Source organism: Mytilus trossulus, chromosome 3 (assembly GCF_036588685.1).
Source record: "Mytilus trossulus isolate FHL-02 chromosome 3, PNRI_Mtr1.1.1.hap1, whole genome shotgun sequence".
In the NCBI taxonomy this organism is placed as follows: domain Eukaryota; kingdom Metazoa; phylum Mollusca; class Bivalvia; order Mytilida; family Mytilidae; genus Mytilus; species Mytilus trossulus.
Genome location: NC_086375.1, coordinates 44,569,597 through 44,586,967, shown reverse-complemented (window position 1 = coordinate 44,586,967; position 17,371 = coordinate 44,569,597). Strand labels below are relative to the sequence as shown.

The following is a 17,371-nucleotide window of genomic DNA, read 5'->3' as shown; positions in this document are numbered from 1 at the left end:
TTGCTTGGGAATAGGTATTTGCTTATCCTCAAGCATGCACATTTAGTAACAAGGACACAAACTGCCTTTGTCAGAGTTGACATAATACGGAGTTTAGAAAGAGTGACAAATTATTCTTAAAAGTCTTCTGATGAAAAGGATTCAATGTGAAGATTAATTTGGCTTGAATATACATGTAATATTTGCAGCTGGAAATGAAGCAGCTGTAAGCTACTTAATTATTTGCTGCTTGAAATTGTTCTACTGATGTATTTTACGGCAGTTATTCATAAGTGTCTTTTTTTCAAGTCTAGACCTATAGGTTATCCCCTATGCAATGGGTACACGTGGGAAATATAGTCTCAATCCACATTGCTGTCCATATTCATTCTTGTGTGGGAGTGTCTTGCTAGTAAACAATAAGCCTTGAGTTACACAAGGGTAAACAATGATCAGCTCCAACTTAACAGAGGGAGGTCAAGTATGGGAGGAACCTATCAACTGTCATTTCCACTCTATGGCTAAACAAAATCTTGTAAGCAAAATGAAAAATTCTATAATGATGTAAAAAAAAAAGTGAGAAAAAATGGAAAATGCTTAAAATCGATGGAACAACTGGGAAAGGACCTACTCCGATGTACCACTGTTGAAAAGGTTTAAGATCAATTCATCCAGAGGTTCATTTCAATTTACAGGTCTTTGATAAATAAATTTCTTTGCTATTGACACTTGTTAATGATCTTCATAGGAACTTGAATATGGTATTTGAAATTTGGTTAAATCTTACCATTTTAGGTATTAGCTTTTAAAATCATCAAAGGAATATATCTGTAAAGTTTGAATTTGATGGTTCACTGAAAAGAGTTGGAGAATTGTAACACCAATTTAAGACACCATTGGGACCAAACTTGTGAAAACCTTCATAAGAATTTTGACTAATTGTATGACTTCATGAAAATAAAGCAAAATTTTCTTCTTTTGATTTCTAGCGTCCATCGCAGAACTTTACAACACTTGTTGAGGGCTTTCAAAATATCATCTGATAATTTTAGTTTGAACTGGTTAATGAGAAAGTGAGGTATAAGACATCAAAAATATATCTATAAATCATGATGGTGTCATATTTATTGTCTTATACCCATTCCAACGCTATATCAGTTCCAATATTTCATGATAATAATTGATACTACCGATCCTCGGTACAGGAGACAATTACATGTATAGTGAATTCAATTTTATAGCGAACCCTATTGAACCTTTCTATAGATTCACCTGCAAGTTACCTGTCCATTTAAACTTTTGGCAGTTCTATTGTCCCATCTAACAAATACAACAGGTATTGTTCTCTGTATAGTTTATTCACTCAGACCTTTAAATTTCTTCTAAGAGAAATATATCACTCATTGATTAATCTACCTCAGTAGAAAATTTATCTGCTAAATTAGATGGAAATAACATGTGTACTATTTATAAAAAAACTAAAAACTAAAAAAACTAAAAAATAAAATTGCTCATATAGCACCCATGGTCAGTAGACAGTATTCTAAACTACCTAGATGTTTCACAATTTGACTATCTATTTCGGATTAAAATTTGGAGGTTCATGCTGGTCAATGCCAGATTTCAAGTTACAGAAAATATTTCGATAACACCCCTGTAAAAGTAATTAGATGGTACATTCCACTTATTTTGTTTTAGAAATTAAAAAACCACAGAATTTTAGCATTCTTATCAGAACCAGATACTGTACCGTAAGAGTACAATTTAAATATCAACTGCCTGATTAATTTATGAACATCATAATTTCGTTGCAACACCTTTTCTGCATAAACAAAAGAAAAGGTAGAGATTTGACGAAAGATGAGTACCAATGGAATATATATTGAAGGTAAGGTTTTTAATTACTATTGAAAAGATAAAAGAAATTAATTATAAGAAGAAGAAAAAAGGTGCACATAATTTATTTTAAACATTTTTTTGTAACATTATATTTTCGGTATTTGTTGATTTCTGAAAAAGATAATAAAAACAGGAGACATGTCACCCTGGTAACTCTGATACAATTTTGAGCTTAAAATGCTCGGATTATCTTGTCAGTAAATGGCTAAAACGACTGTGTTCATTTACATTCAGTACATAGCTAGACCAGTTTAGAATATTCCCTAACAATATCAATTTGTCTCTGAAGCAGATATATGAAATGTCTGGTCAAAGAAGTGTCAACTGACACCATAAAGTCGAGATTCAAAACCAAAGAGACCAGAGCACTGTTTTCGAGGTTTCTTAATTTCTCGCAGAAATTGAAAATTCTTTTATTCAAAAAAAAATTCATTGGAATTTGCAACGCCTTTGAAGATTGATGGCTGTATATTGTGGAACCAATAATCAAACGATGGGAGTCTTTTCTTTTCCAACTAATTCAATACAGCAAGTGTCTTCAAAAAATTATATTATCTCGATCTCCACAGTTTAACAGCAACTGGTAGTGTTATCAGTAGCATGTATTAAATCATATCCTTCTTCCTGTTTAAGAAGCATCGTTTATCTTTTAAAATTATGAAATGCGAGACATTAACATTAAACATGATGTATTTATTTCACATCATATAGGTTTTGTGGTTTTACATAGAGTTATGAAGAATTTCAAATGAAAACCAGACTATTTCATAACTTTTTATCATAAAATATATACATATTGTAGAGTAAATAATTTGAATTAAAAGAAACAAATTGATTTTCTCGATTTATTGGCTTTAATAATATTTAGCGGATGTTTATGTATCGAACTGCCAAATTATTTTTTTAAAGTTTTATCCAGTAGTTGTTCAAGATTTAAAAAAAAACACGAAGTAAAACAGATGTAAATCTCGGTTACACATGGTAGGTTAATTCAAATAGATAAAAGATGCTAAAGATCAGATAGCAACCACTGTAACGATTTAACAAGTAAACACAGTATCCGCCACTACACATCAGTTCTCAGTTCCTCAATATCTTTAAAAGAAATAAAGTTTGACCACCAACATGGGTTGTAATATATCTATGCTTCATTTTATGTATACTTTTAAAACATCATGATAGTGCCTTTGAAGCAGTCTCTTTTTATTTGAATTTGTAATTGTTACAATGTACCCTTAAGCTCACAAAATGCTACCAACCTACTGCGAACAGGTGCTTGGTGCCGTAAAGCACCCCCTTTTTTATCAAACTTTTTCAGTTATTATTTCAACTTACTCTTTCTCTTACTAATACCAACCCTTTATAACATTACGAACAGTTTTAAAGTATGCATTGTTGCATGTATTTTACATAAGGCTTAATTTTTAACCACGATGTCGGTTTTCAATTCCAATTTCAGTAATACAAAAAAAAAATTAATTGGACACGTAACAATATGATTAAAGATTATTTGCTCGATGACATATTTTGTTCGTTTTGGATATAATAAAAATGAAAAAGTTGATTTTTATCCTGAATGAATATAGATATGTTTACAACTGATTCAAACGAAATCATTTGGAATCAGCAATATACCTCCCTATATAATGCATAGCTGATGTTTGCTTGTCTGGTTTTGGCTTTGTGGATTCTAAGACTAGAGCCAGGAGATATGTTTTACAGCTACCGATAGACGAACTTTATTGACATAGTGTGTATCATATGGTTCAAGATTTTTTACTTTGACTTACATTTTTTTAAATTTCAATCTGAAAACATATCATATTTTGAAAAGAAACAACCGTACCACCAGCCATGCATGTTATTAATCAAAATCGTGTAACAGTTTTTAAACATCAAAACTCGAAGAAGGACCGCTATTAATGGTATAGTGTCATCAGAATAATACGAATGCCTATTGTGTTCTGAATGAAAGACGCGCCGTTGCGAATATATTAGTAGGTTATCTGGAACGATACATGAATAAGGTCTGTTACTCACCACTAGCATCCAATCGTCGACAGTTTCTAGGTAACTGCTGTTTACATGTGAATAGAAAAAAACCTTGAATTCATTCTAGTTCTTTTTGGTATTATCAGCTCTTAAGTGCTTTGATTATAGTTTGACCTTATGAAAATGTGTACCTTTAGCATCACAGAAGAGACTTATATAGTCGAAATGCGTATCTGGTGCAGCAAAATTGGTGCGGTAGATTTTGTAACAGGTCATTATACGCTTGTTTTTACGTTTCCCTAAAGTAAATTTTGGTAAATGTTATTTGCAAGGGAAAAAAATCTGCATCAAAAGTAATGATTCCAAATTAAAATTCAGAACTAAAGCTTAATTTTGCTTCGTTTATTTTGTTGTTTCGAGTTGAAAGAAAAAAGATAAACCATATTTTTGTTAAAACCACAAAGCTGTCAAAGACTGTTAACTTGTATTGGCTCAAAAATGTACAATCATTAAAATGTAACCATGCAGTGGTTAACCAGATAATTAAGAAGATGAAATAAATGAACAGTAATTATATTCTAAGAAGGAAACATAACTAAATCAAAAAAAAAAATTTCAACAGTTTCTTTAAATTTGTCCATTAAAAATGAACTTAGTCTTAGATACCTTATTTTTTTATTAGTTTTTAGTGGCTTTGAACTAGCCGTCAGTAACTGGGATGTACAAGTACCCGACCACGTCCACTAGTGTGTAGTATCGGTATTTGTATGTGTATTCATCTGATGAGTTGATCCTTTTTTTATCTTATTTTTATAGTTCGTTCTTATGTTGTACTGTTATATCACTGTCCCAGGTTTAATATTTGACTATGCAGTATGGGCTTTGCTCATTGTTGAAGGCCGTACGGTGACCTAAAGTTGTTAACTTCTGTGTCATTTGGTCTCTTGTGGAGAGTTGTCTCATTTGCAATCATACCACATCTTCTCTTTTTATATTCAAACAAGTTCGGTAAATATGGATCCTATGAAGTTGGTGCATTAATTGAATAATTTCAAAGTTACCTGACATGTACATGTATCAGTGTGGTTTTTTTAAGAGTAAATCTGCAATCTTTATTGGATGACACGTTGATTTATCTTTAAGTCATAGATATTAGAGGGCAAACATGAATATCAATTGTCTTTCCAAATCAGAAAAATATTCTAAGAGAAGCAAACGGTAAAATTCCTCAAGCTGAGAAAATAACAAAATAGAATTTGGGATTCAACATTAACATATTATATAAGAGCTAACAGTAACGCTATGTAGCGGATCTCTATTGAATGATGTTGTGTATATTTCTTTTTAGCCCTGCACGAATCTTGCATGTTGTGGTTACGTCTTTGAATCGGCGACGGATGCAAAATATAAAGCATGTATATTGTGTGAAGAAAAATGCGGTACAAAATGCGACTTTAAGAAACAAGTGTTTTATTCCTTGAGTTTGATATGTTAAGCAAAATGTTTTGTAATCTATTTTTTTCTTTTACAGAAGTGAGAGAAGTATTTGATTTGTACGATTTTTGGGACGGTCGTGATGGTTTGATAGACGCTGAAAAGGTTGGCGACCTCTTACGGTGTTGTGGATATTACCCTACAGAATCTTTTGTTAAGAAAGTTGGTGGAACCCAAAAGGCTGGTATGTTATATTCGCCTATTTATATCGCTTACATGTAAAGTATTTTAGAATTAGACACCTGCAATCCAACGTTTTTGATAAATTAGGTAAACCAACGTATAGACATATGCCATAACCATTTAATGTAAATGTGTTTGTGCGAATAAAATATTGTCTATTGTCTATTGTCATATAGAATACAAAAAAAGTCGCCATAAAAACTAAATTACATATCGGCGTCTATGTTTTGGAGTAGAATGTACATACATGTAGCAACATTATACACAGTACCAGAGTGTGTTATAACGGAAGTAAACCTTTACTATATTTAAACGTCGAAAAACGAAACGTTCCAGTTTTCTTTCAAACTTTTCAGTAATAAACGAATAGAAATACTAAAAAAGTATACATGATTCGTGTTAATATGGTGAGTTAGGGCGTTTCCAACTGCATGATATTTACAGTTTTCATATGTTTTGCTGTTGAAAGATTTGAAGGGCTACTTCAAAACTTGGTAACTTTATAAATAACATTATCGTTCCTGTTGTATTCAATTAAGCATAACATGTATTTATAGGAGAAAAACAATTTTCGTTCGAAGAATTTATTCCAATAGTCAAAGCAATAGAAAAAGAAAAAGACACAGGAACTATACAAGATTTCATGGAGGCATTCAAGTCGTTTGACAGAGAAGGCATGGGATTTATCTCCCTTGGTGAAATGAGACATATGTTAACAGTAATGGGTATATTTGAATTTTATAACCTATTTGAATTTCACATTGAGTGGTCAAGAAGGTCCTGCATTTCACAGAACTTATATTAAGAAATTGACATTATAAATGTTTGAAAATATCCATAGAAAAATTGTTGACTGAAATATTGGAAATTCTGTTTGTACAAAAGAGGATATCTAAATTATTGGCGTTTTTGGTTGACCACTTATGACTTATGAATGAAAGAAGATGGACTATATCTTTAAATTTAGAACTATTGTACATTGTACTTTGAAACTTACTTGTAACATTATTTGACTTGAAGATGTCAACTTTTGCAGGTCAGAAAAACTGTTTTTATCTCCCCACTCCTCAAATTTATGATCCGCCGGTTCTTACACTGTTTTTATTTAAACAAAAAGTTTGTACTCTTTGATCTTACAGGAGATAAGTTAAAAGACGAGGAGATAGACGAAATATTGCAAGAAACTGATGTACAAGAAGATTTAGATGGTAACATTAAATTCGAAGGTAACACGCATGCCATGAACGAGACACAAATTCTGTGTGTTCTTTGTGTTCTGTTGCAATAAGGATTTAAGATAATGAGTAATCAAACGAAAGTTTCGTTATCTTTTTATTTAAAAAGAAATCATAACTTTTTTTGTGTAACAAAATAAAGAAACAAAAAATTGTCATGCTTACAAACACGCTTTTTCTGGAATGAACTTCGCAATCTAAAGTTTGAACCCGCCTTTTTTGGACGATCAATGAATTTGAATGTGGACACTTTATTGGACCCCCCTTTTGTCCTGGGTTAGTAACACCCCCCTTTTTAAAATGGCTGGATCCGCCCCTGGTATCTATACTATAGTGAATTGTTATCATCTACTTTCAGATTTCATCAAGAAAGTTTTAGATGGACCTCCTGATACAAACCCCAATTATTAGTGGAAGACATGGAACTGGAGGATATCTTTCTATTAATTCAAAAGACTTATATTTACGTCATATATGTTACAGACGATGAGTGTCAAAATTGTATCATATTTATGATAATTTTGCATCTACATATTCTTTTTCGTATAATTGCATATTGATTCCGAAAAATATCCACTAGTATCAGATTTAAGGCACATCATTTCCTATAAAATCATCAATCATCATTTGTTTTTGTTGATAATTTTTCACTAACGTGTTTTGTGTGGGTCTTTTTTTTTTTGCGTCGTATAATGCTATCATGTCGTCGTGTGCGTCGTCCGAGGACGCATTTAGTTTCCGGATAATAAGTTTAGTGTTAGTGAATGGATCTTCATATTTTTTACCAGAAGGTTCATTACTACTAAAGGAAGGTTTGTATTGATTTTGGGGGTTATGGTCCCAATAGTTTTGGAATTGGGGTCCAAAAAGGGGGCCCAAAATAGGCATTTTTGTAGTTTTCAAACAACATATTAACTTGTGTTTAGGTGTACCGTAATCTCACCATGTCATTGAAATTATATCACAAGTTTCCATACCATGAAGGAATAGTTAGTATTGATTTTGGGGGTTATGGTCTCAATAGTTTAGGAATGAGGGGAAAACAAGGGGGCCCAAAATAAGCATTTTATTACTGACTTTGGGGGATTATGGCTCAAAATGAATTGAAATTAGGGGGCAAAAAAAAGAGGAAAAATTAGGTTTTTCTGGTCAATGGACAATTAGACAATTTAAAATCAGTGTAAGAGAAGTATTTCAAAAACAAGTTAACTTACAATGAATGTTGGGTATAATCGTATTACCTCATTCACACTACTTGTAAATTATGTATAAAGAAATGTCAGGTTTTGAACTAATTGCAAAAAAGTGGTAGTGGTGGTAGTTTTAATTTTTTTCCCCCCAAATTTTTCAAATTTCAAGTATTTGAAAAGTTTGCAGAAGAAATCTTTAATTGCACAATATTTTGCAATAGATTTGTAAGATCTTGACATTAGTTTTGTGTAATAAACCCATATAATGTAAAAAAAACAAATTGACCACAATCCAAATTCAGAGTTGTATCAAGCTTGAATGTTTTGTCCATACTTGTCCCAACTGGCCCGAGAACACAGTTATTTCGTAGTGCATTTCTTTTAGACAATAAAATCAAATTAAAAAAATCGCACCTGCTCTTTCTCAAAAAGATTTTAACAGTGTAGTGTACTACCAGTGAGACAAATAATATCAAAATTATAGAAACTTCTACCAGCTCTAACTCAAAATATTGACAATTCTGTGTTAAGGGGGTGTAAAATTCAGTTTGACAGCTTCAGACGTGATAAAATTTGACCTTTTTTAACTGGACCAAATCACTACTTTACATAAAGATTCAGCAAACATGTAATTACATCCCCCTACTAAATATTTCATGAATTTAATATCAAGAAATAAATTGGGAAAGTGTATGAAATAAAACATGCAAGTTATACACTGTTTACACTATAGGGACTATTTTCGTAGCCAAAGGACGATAACTGTGTCCTTGGACCAACTGTTCATGAAGAGTTTGACCTCTGCGGTCGTATAAAGCTGCGCCCTGCGAAGCACCTCGTTGTACTTGTAATGCAGAGGCGACGGGCAGGTCGATGATTTTGCTTTAACAGGTGTTTTTTTTGGCTTAGTTTTTCACAAAGAGTAGTGAACGAAAAATCAAAACACGTTGGCTTGTATTTTTTACTTGGACTTTTAATCAGATACAAAATCTTCAATTTGTCAAATTGCTGTTGATTAACACCCTATTGCCGTTGAATCCGCCATTGACTTGTTATTTGCTATTGTGAATGTTATAGACTATGTAGTTGTAGTACAGAAGCGTCAACGTTGTATATTACAGCAAGAACTGAACAAGTAGCGGACAATTACAAAATAATATGTTGATATGAGGCATACAAAAATCAAGTAAACACATAGTCCTGTATAAAAACGATATGTATATCATTTGCATCCTGAAAACAACCAGTATAGTTCCAATTCCATGTTGGAATAATCGATATTCTCGTGATCGCAAACACAAAGTTTTGATAAGGTGTAGCTTTTGTCCCTTGCAAGTGGTAGAGGACAAGATATTTGAAAAAAAACTCTATTGCTGCAATAGTATACACACTACTAGGGACCTTTGAGATTGTTTTTTTTCTCTTTTAAAATGCAGAAAATAGGTCTGTCATTTTACAGACGGATTTGTCACTCTTTGCTAAGAAATGAAAGATTTTGCACACTGTGTATAGCTGAACCCACTGAACGGTTGTTGAATTCTTCTACAGTGTTTTTTTTTCTCACGGAGAAAATATCAAAATGTTTTACCACTATGTCAACTATATCTTCGAATAGTAGTATAGTACTTTAAACGTTCAAAGTAAATATTGGTCTGCATACATATATGTACATGTAAACAGTTGTTCAGACAGTTTATATTACAGAAATATCATGTTATTCCTATACTAACATTACTCAAACATAACGATTGTCTATAATGTATAAACAGCAACTGAAGAGTGATTTAAGTAGAACTGCTCGGCTAAATGTTTTGATCCTAAATCTATTTCATATCATGTTCGTCCCTACACATTTTCAAATGCATTCTATCATCCCGGTCAAATGGTCTAAAGATGGTCCCAGATTTTAATATTTTCGAGTTGTCAAATTCAAACCAGTTTTTAAGGAGAATATTCATAGCAGATTCATCATATCTATGACAATCTGCATACTCTTTTCCTGAAAAATCGAAATCACATTTCCATTTGGCTGATTGTGGAGCTAAACACTTTGGTTCCATCGCACAGGCAACCAGTAATTTCATAAATTTATTAATGACATTGTCAGAATTATGCAGAATTAAGGCAAATATTTCCATATGTGGCGTGTGATACAATTTCTTTCTATCTGTTGGTAAGTATTTGTACATCTGACGATGAGTTACGGCGTGTGTTGTGTGTGGCGCATTTTGGCCAAGAACTCTCACTTGAAGATCGGCCGATGTTCTAAAAACATCCATTATAGCAGGAGAAATTGCGACGAAACCAGGATTTATCCACATTATATGACCAAACTCCGCCAAAGCAGTCTGAAATAGTATACAAAACGTTAAAGTAGTCAACAAAAGAAAACAGGAAAACAAACTGACTAGGCATAAAATGAATACCTTTATAGTAATACGAGCTGGTCAAAAATGAAAAACGTCAATTTTAATTTTCATTACTAAAACAGCCTGTAATTCAGTGGTTGTCGTTTGTTTATGTGTTACATATGTTTTGTTTTTCGTTCTTTTTTTTACATAAATATTAAAGGCCGTTAGTTTTCTCGTTTGAATTATTTTACATTGTCTTATCGGGGCCTTTTATAGCTGACTTGCGGTATGGGCTTTGCTCACTGTTGAAGGCCGTACGGTGACCTATAGTTGTTAATGTTTGTTTCATTTTGGTCTTTTGAGGATAGCTGTCTCATTGGCAATCATACCACATCTCCTTTTTTATATGACCATTTTACAAATCGTGGGAGAGGGATGAATTGCCGCAAATGCATTTTGGGGTTTAGACGGATCGATCTTAAAATTAACAAAGCCAAATATGTTTATCAAATACCTAAAACTTCTTGTAAATATTCTATAAATATGTTTTATTCAATCGTAAGGCTATACAATATTTGTTACTCAGTGGTTCTGTAGGATTTTTGTCTGTCACGTTTGTTTTTCGTTTATAACTTGGTCATAAAGATTTGTTTTCTAGATTGAATAGTTTTGGGCCTTTATATATAGCTTACTATCTAGAACTGTTTTTGTTAGTTGCTAAAGGCTGTATAATACCTGCAGCATCATACGTCTATACTTTTGAGTAAATAAAGTTGTGTTTTAAACTAAGGTTGCTTGGGTATGAATTCACACCCCCTTTCCATGTAAACAAAATGCAAGTTTTCCAGCAGCTACTCACCTGAATAATAAGTGGCTTCCAGTGATAATGATTCCAAACGGAAACGAAGTCAGGGAACAAATTTGACCAAAACTCTCGTATTCTCACATTGCATGCTGCCATCAACTACAATTTAAAATATTAACATATCGCATCAAATATCTATGTTTTTAAAACTGAATGTGCTAAAAGTGGTGAAAACTTTGTACTCCGATTTGGATATTTACATCTGAAGTTTTGAAGGTGATGCATCGCTATATTTTTGAAATCATGATATATATCCTGAATTTGTTTTTTTCTTTTCTTTTAATCATGTTCTACCTAAGTCGTTTTTTCCATTGTTTTTTTTATATATAGAGAGGATCGTTTTACCTATTAGCAGCTCCGATCTATAAATCATACTAACTTCACTCAGATGTTTTGACCACGTTTGATCAGGTGCAAACAAAATCGTGCAGAGTTAAATATTTCGCAGTGGTGTCTTGCCATGGCTTTGTTTGGACTTGTTTGTTTGCTTTTTGGTCTTGAATGTTTGTCCCAAATATTTTATTAACTGTGCATTTGCATTCAGATATCGCAAATCAAATTTATTCGCTCATAGTGTGTTAATTTACGTTTTTTTAATTGAGTTAGGCCTGACAATTGATATTTTATCGTGTTTTTCTATGTTGTGATGTTGTGCAATTGTTTTAGAAAAAGGGAGAAGGTTTGGTACCATTAAAACGTGTAATCCCGCTGCAAATGGTTTCACCTATCCTAAGTCAAGAATCTGATGTACAGTAGTTGTCGTTTGTTTATGTAATTTATACGTGTTTCTCGTTTCTCGTTTTTTTATATAGATAAGACCGTTGTTTTTCCCGTTTGAATGGTTTTACACTAGTAATTTTGGGACCCTTTATAGCTTGCTGTTCGGTGTGAGCCAAAACTCCGTGTTGAAGGCCGTCCATTGACCTATAATGGTTTACTTTTATAAATTGTTATTTGGATGGAGAGTTGTCTCATTGTCACTCACACAAGATCATCCTATATCTATATAATTGATAGTTTATGTTTTTCAATTAACGTTGTCTTCTTTTCTTATTGGATTAAATCAAATTAAAGTTCCAATATCTAACATGTTGACAGCATAAAAGTAAGTACATGTTTTCAAAGAACCTTCAAACAAACTAATCTTTTGATGTTTACGTTTAAATAATACTGCACGTGCAGTAATTGCGGTTGTGTTGCTTTTGAATTTTGTTTCTTTAACACAACTTTTATAATTTCGTGGTTATATTCTAAAACTTACATGTCTTCTCTGTCTATCTGTAAGGTCAAGGTCAAAAATATAAATTTTCTTATCTGGATAGAACTTCTGGAGAGATACGACCAACTGTTTTACTGCTTCGAAATCTTTGCTATTTGCTGCAGTGACTATTTCTGGGATGCCATGCTCCTCGTGTGTATCTATAGAACCTTTAATTTCCACTTCCATTTTTTCGACGACTTTATTTGCCTTCTCTAAGAAAACTGGGTTTGCTGATGGTATTACGACTGGTTTGTCGTCTATGAATTTCTCTGCTTTTTTCAACTCTTCCTCTTCCCTCTTCAGTGCGACGAGATCTACCTTCATTTCGTCCTCTGTCTTTTCCTCTGACACTATTTTTACTTCATCTAAAATTTCTGCTATTTTGCTTTCGATATTGTGTTCCCGTTCTAATGCTTTGGCCTCTTGTTGTTTATCTTCAACAATTTCTAATTGTTCTAAGTGTATAATATCGTCTTTATTTTCTCGTCTTATATCGTCTTTATTAACTTGTCTCATGTCGTCTTTCTTTTCTTGTTTAATATCGTATTCAGTTTCTTGTTTTATACGATCTTTGTTTTCTTGTTTAATCTCATATTTGGACTGGTCTGATTGGTCCAAATCCATAATGTCGTTGGTATCAACGGCTTGTTCAATATGAATTTCATTTTTAGCTTTGTCTATTGATTTTTTAAAACTTTCATATCTTTTCCTTTTTTCTTTCAATCGAGATAGTTTTTGTTTTTCCTCCATCAACGAATCCTTATATAAATCGTCATTGTTTCCCGATCTAGCTTTGAAAGAATCAATTTCTTCATCTACTTTTTTATCTTGATTATCTTTTATTGTTGGTATGCTTTGTGGTACATCATCTATAACATTATCATTACTCTGAAAAAGAAGGTGTACTGATTATATTGCATGATGCATAAGAAGACATTTACTTTTCTACATTGATTAGAGGTATAGGGGGAGGGTTGAGATCTCACAAACATGTTTACCCCCGCCGCATTTTTGCGCCTGTCCCAAGTCAGGAGCCTCTGGCTTTTGTTAGTCTTGTATTATTTTAATTTAAGTTTCTTGTGTACAATTTGGAAATTAGTATGGCGTTCATTATCACTGAACTAGTATATATTTGTTTAGGGACCAGCTGAAGGACGCCTCCTGGTGCGGGAATTTCTCGCTACATTGAAGACCTGTTGGTGGCCTTCTGCTGTTGTGGTTTTTTTATTTGGTCGGGTTGTTGTCTCTTTGACACATTCCCCATTTCCATTCTCAATTTTATTCGTGGGTTTCTTTGGCTGTTAGTGACGTCTAAATACTATACTAAATTGTGTGGAATTATTGGATGTCCACTGATTGATATTTTGTTTATATTTGCTTTTATTGGTTTGAAGTGACAGAACTATACCTGTTAGCAACTCTCAGGTCTCTACTTGGTGTCTTTTTGTTGTGGGGATGTATAAGTAACCTGCCACGTCCACTCTGTGATTTTTGTTAGGTGAATTTCTTTGTATCCATCTGATGATTTAACCCTTTTGAACTGGTTTTCAAAGTTTGTTCTTTCAAAGTGCCACTGTGGTACTGTTAAACCACTGTCCCAGGTAGGGTAGTGGAGACGCCTTTAAGCAAGTTAAACCCAGCCACATTATGTTTGTGTCTGTCCCAAGTCAGAATTGAGCCTGCCATTCAGTGGTTGTCATTTATTCCTGTATATCATTTTTTGTTAGTTCATTATCTTGTACATAAATCAGGTCGTTGGTTTTCTTGTTTTCTTATTTTGAATTTGTCATTTCAGTGCGTTTTATAGGTGGCTATGCGGCAAGGGGTGAGATCATTATTGAAGTTCATATCCCAACAATTTTGATATCAAACTCCATTGATGATAATCTGAAATATCACATAATTTGCTACCCAGCACAGAATCAACTAACGTATGTCCGTTAAAGTCGACACAGCTACTTTTTTTTGTTGGGTCATCTCACCCCCTATAATTACTTTCTTTTCAACGTTCAGCACAAGGTAAATATTGGGAATCTCCCCGTGCACATAAGATACACAAAACACTACAAAAAAGTTACATAGTTCGACAATAATGGTCTGTTATATCAACATATTGAATATAAGAGAATATGTTATTCAAATCCTCGCATCTGTACGAGAAATTGCAAGTTATTTCGCCAACGTTTCAAAAAATGCCCTAAATTAAACGGCGTACGAAGTATGTATATTCTTCGCGCACTTATTTTGCCTTAAAGGTTTAATAATCTCACGTCCTGTCTATATATCTTCTACAGTGGTATAACTTACCTTCCAAAAGAGTCTGTAAGTTGTGTGAATAAGTACTGCTACTAAAATCAAAATTAAGTATTTTACAATTTTCATTCTGGTTAATTTCCTCATTGGAATCGATCCTGAAAAATTTATTTGATTACCAAGTTCAAGATTGTCCATAGCATCACGACCCCTTCGTCTTTGCATTTTTTAATATAAACCAGTCAACCAATCACTTCATGATAAAGTCATCTTTGTTTATTGAACTTAACTATTTTGTCCTTTACTTTATGTATTTTGACGTAACTAAAAAGAACGTGGCAATACGTTCAATATCTCTCATCCTTTCTGACAACAGCTGTTCGGAGGCTTTGTGATTTTGTCCCAATAATTGATGAAGTAGACTTACCGGTAAATCAATTTCAATATGTCAGTGTAAATGATTTTTAAAATTGCAAATATGCAGTTGAAAGCAGAAATATCATTATCGTTGATAAAACAATACCGTTTGTTCAATTTTACTTTCATTTGACCTTTTTCTATAAAATAAAATAAAACTAAATAAAAAGTAATTTTCAAGATCATAAAAGTAATTCTAACTTGCGGTACATTTACTTTGACTAGATGTGAATTTGATCAGATTACGAATTGATACGATTTAGACTTAGTTGATAGGTGGTGAATCTGGAACAATAGACAGGACTTAGTTACACCATCTTCTAATACTGGTACAAACAAAAGTCAACGATGTGTTTACTTTGATTAAGTGTTTGAAGGTAAACTACTGTGGGGTCTAGATTTACCAAACAAAATAATTGTTGAACCTAGTTATCTGAAAACGGTTGTACAAAGTACAAAAAGAATTGTTCAACTGTAATATGACTGATTGATTGTTGGTTGCTTAACGTTCAGTGGATTTTTAACAATCTGATTTTGGTTACGAACACATCGATCTACTTCTTGTAGATAAACATATTGTCTCTTCAAATTTGTAAATTAGAAGTTATGGCTGATCGCACCAATAGCGAGAAAGAATATATTGATTGATTGATTGTATATTGCTTAACATTCAGTGGCAAATATTATATGCATGTTCAGGACGATAAAGAATAAAATAGCTTTCTAAAATAATAAGCCTTTAAGAAGTTGACTTTTTTTAAAAGATGGCCTTCAGTAATATTGCAATGAGGTATATTCAACCAGCGTTGTCTTCGAACACTTCAATCACAATCTTTACAATTAGCATTTATCGAAACTTTTGATTTTTCTACGCTTTCAACAACTATTTTGAATGCTAAATGAAAAGACCGAATGTATCGTCTTTTCTACAAAAATGTGATAGATGCAAATTCTTTACTTTGAGTCATGACAAGTCTTTTTTTTGCAAAGAACCACACTGATTTCAACAACAAAGACGATACCAGCAAAGTAGTCAGCTTTTTTTTTTAAATCGACAACATAATTGCTGAGTTTGGTGGATATATATTTCAAACGCCTTTCCAATGGGTACTCATCGTAACCCTTACTATCGGTTTGCTTTAGTACTCATATGAAGCAGAATTCATACATAACCTTCTCAAATATATACCTTTATCCATTTTCATTACCTTTTCAGTGCGGTTTTTATTGTAGAGAATCCCATCTAGATCCATCAAGTCACAGTGATATTTTGGGAGTCCGGCCTTGAAAACATTATTCAGAACTAAGTGGCAAAATAAAACAGAGTTGGGATAAGGCTGAAAAGGGGGAAGGAGGGGGCACTTCAAAAGTTAACTGAAGAGTCGCTTGGGTTCTGTTAACCCTTCCTTTTTCATCATATAATTTAGATTTTTTTTAAATGTATGAATTTTTTATATATTGCGTATTAAAAATGTAACCTGTACCTATATTGGTTTGCCGTGTGCGGTGTGTTGAAAAAGTGGAATACCAAAGTGTCAAAAGAGGGGAAGTTTGTGAATAAAAACACAGCAATAAGACAAAGATTACAATTAAGGTAATGAAAACTTTATTTACTTTATCATATACAGTATATCTTATAGTTTCCCAATCTCAGTATTTGCATATATGTTCAAGCTGGATAATGCGACCTATTCCGGAGGCACGTCCTATCAAATTTTATATTGATCTATATATATATAGGAAGTGCCCCCTCCCCCGATTGATAAGGACTTATTTTTGTTATGTTTTTTTTTTTAACTGTAGCAAGAATTTTTAAAAACCCTTACTTCGAATTTATGTTCCCATGTAGCAAACATCACTTCTAAAATAAAAAAATTATTAAGACATTTCAGAATCAAACAGTTTATACCCCCTCCCACCCACCCACCCTTTTATGAAAAAGGGATTACCAATGCCTTTCTTTCTTTCTCCTTTCTACATATCTATTAAAACAATAGCTATTCACGGAGCCGTCTATGGAACATTGCAAATCTTTGAATGATACTTTTTAAGTTTTAATCCCTTTTACGTACTATGCAAAGAAGATAACTTTGTGTTTTAAGTCCATATGTGCCTGGTGTTGGAGACAGGGATCTATATTATCAGCACACAAATAAGTTCTTGTTTAAGATATAAAATTGTCTGGAATGATGATTGATTTTTTTAACGACCTTGACTGGCTATACAACCCTTGGAGTTGCACGGTCGGTCCC

The 17,371-nt window shown here is 32.8% G+C and overlaps 2 protein-coding genes across 2 annotated transcripts; one reads left to right on the top strand and one right to left on the bottom strand.

Annotated features, from left to right (window-relative positions):
* The first annotated feature begins 1,677 nt into the window (after positions 1-1,677).
* LOC134709461 (myosin, essential light chain, adductor muscle-like) lies at positions 1,678-7,328 on the top strand. Its single transcript, XM_063569619.1, has 5 exons — positions 1,678-1,867; positions 5,402-5,548; positions 6,105-6,272; positions 6,687-6,773; positions 7,141-7,328. Exons 1-5 carry the CDS (start codon positions 1,840-1,842, stop codon positions 7,191-7,193), a joined length of 483 nt encoding a protein of 160 aa, XP_063425689.1. The 5' UTR covers positions 1,678-1,839; the 3' UTR covers positions 7,194-7,328.
* Positions 7,329-8,924: 1,596 nt separating this feature from the next.
* On the bottom strand, positions 8,925-15,053 carry LOC134711580 (uncharacterized). Its single transcript, XM_063572262.1, has 4 exons — positions 14,757-15,053; positions 12,450-13,337; positions 11,183-11,287; positions 8,925-10,320 (listed from the first exon to the last, which is right to left on the bottom strand). Exons 1-4 carry the CDS (start codon positions 14,925-14,927, stop codon positions 9,796-9,798), a joined length of 1,689 nt encoding a protein of 562 aa, XP_063428332.1. The 5' UTR covers positions 14,928-15,053; the 3' UTR covers positions 8,925-9,795.
* Positions 15,054-17,371: the final 2,318 nt, after the last annotated feature.

Excerpts from the sequence above, each read along its gene's own strand:
- LOC134709461 (XM_063569619.1), top strand. The coding sequence starts at position 1,840 with ATGAGTACCAATGGAATATATATTGAAG. Across the intron at positions 5,549-6,104 it reads TGGTGGAACCCAAAAGGCTG|GAGAAAAACAATTTTCGTTC; the intron begins GTATGTTATATT and ends ATGTATTTATAG. Across the intron at positions 6,273-6,686 it reads ACATATGTTAACAGTAATGG|GAGATAAGTTAAAAGACGAG; the intron begins GTATATTTGAAT and ends TTGATCTTACAG.
- LOC134711580 (XM_063572262.1), bottom strand. The coding sequence starts at position 14,927 with ATGCAAAGACGAAGGGGTCGTGATGCTATGGACAATCTTGAACTTGGT. Across the intron at positions 13,338-14,756 it reads CTTACAGACTCTTTTGGAAG|AGTAATGATAATGTTATAGA; the intron begins GTAAGTTATACC and ends CTTCTTTTTCAG. Across the intron at positions 11,288-12,449 it reads CAGATAGACAGAGAAGACAT|TTGATGGCAGCATGCAATGT; the intron begins GTAAGTTTTAGA and ends TTTAAATTGTAG.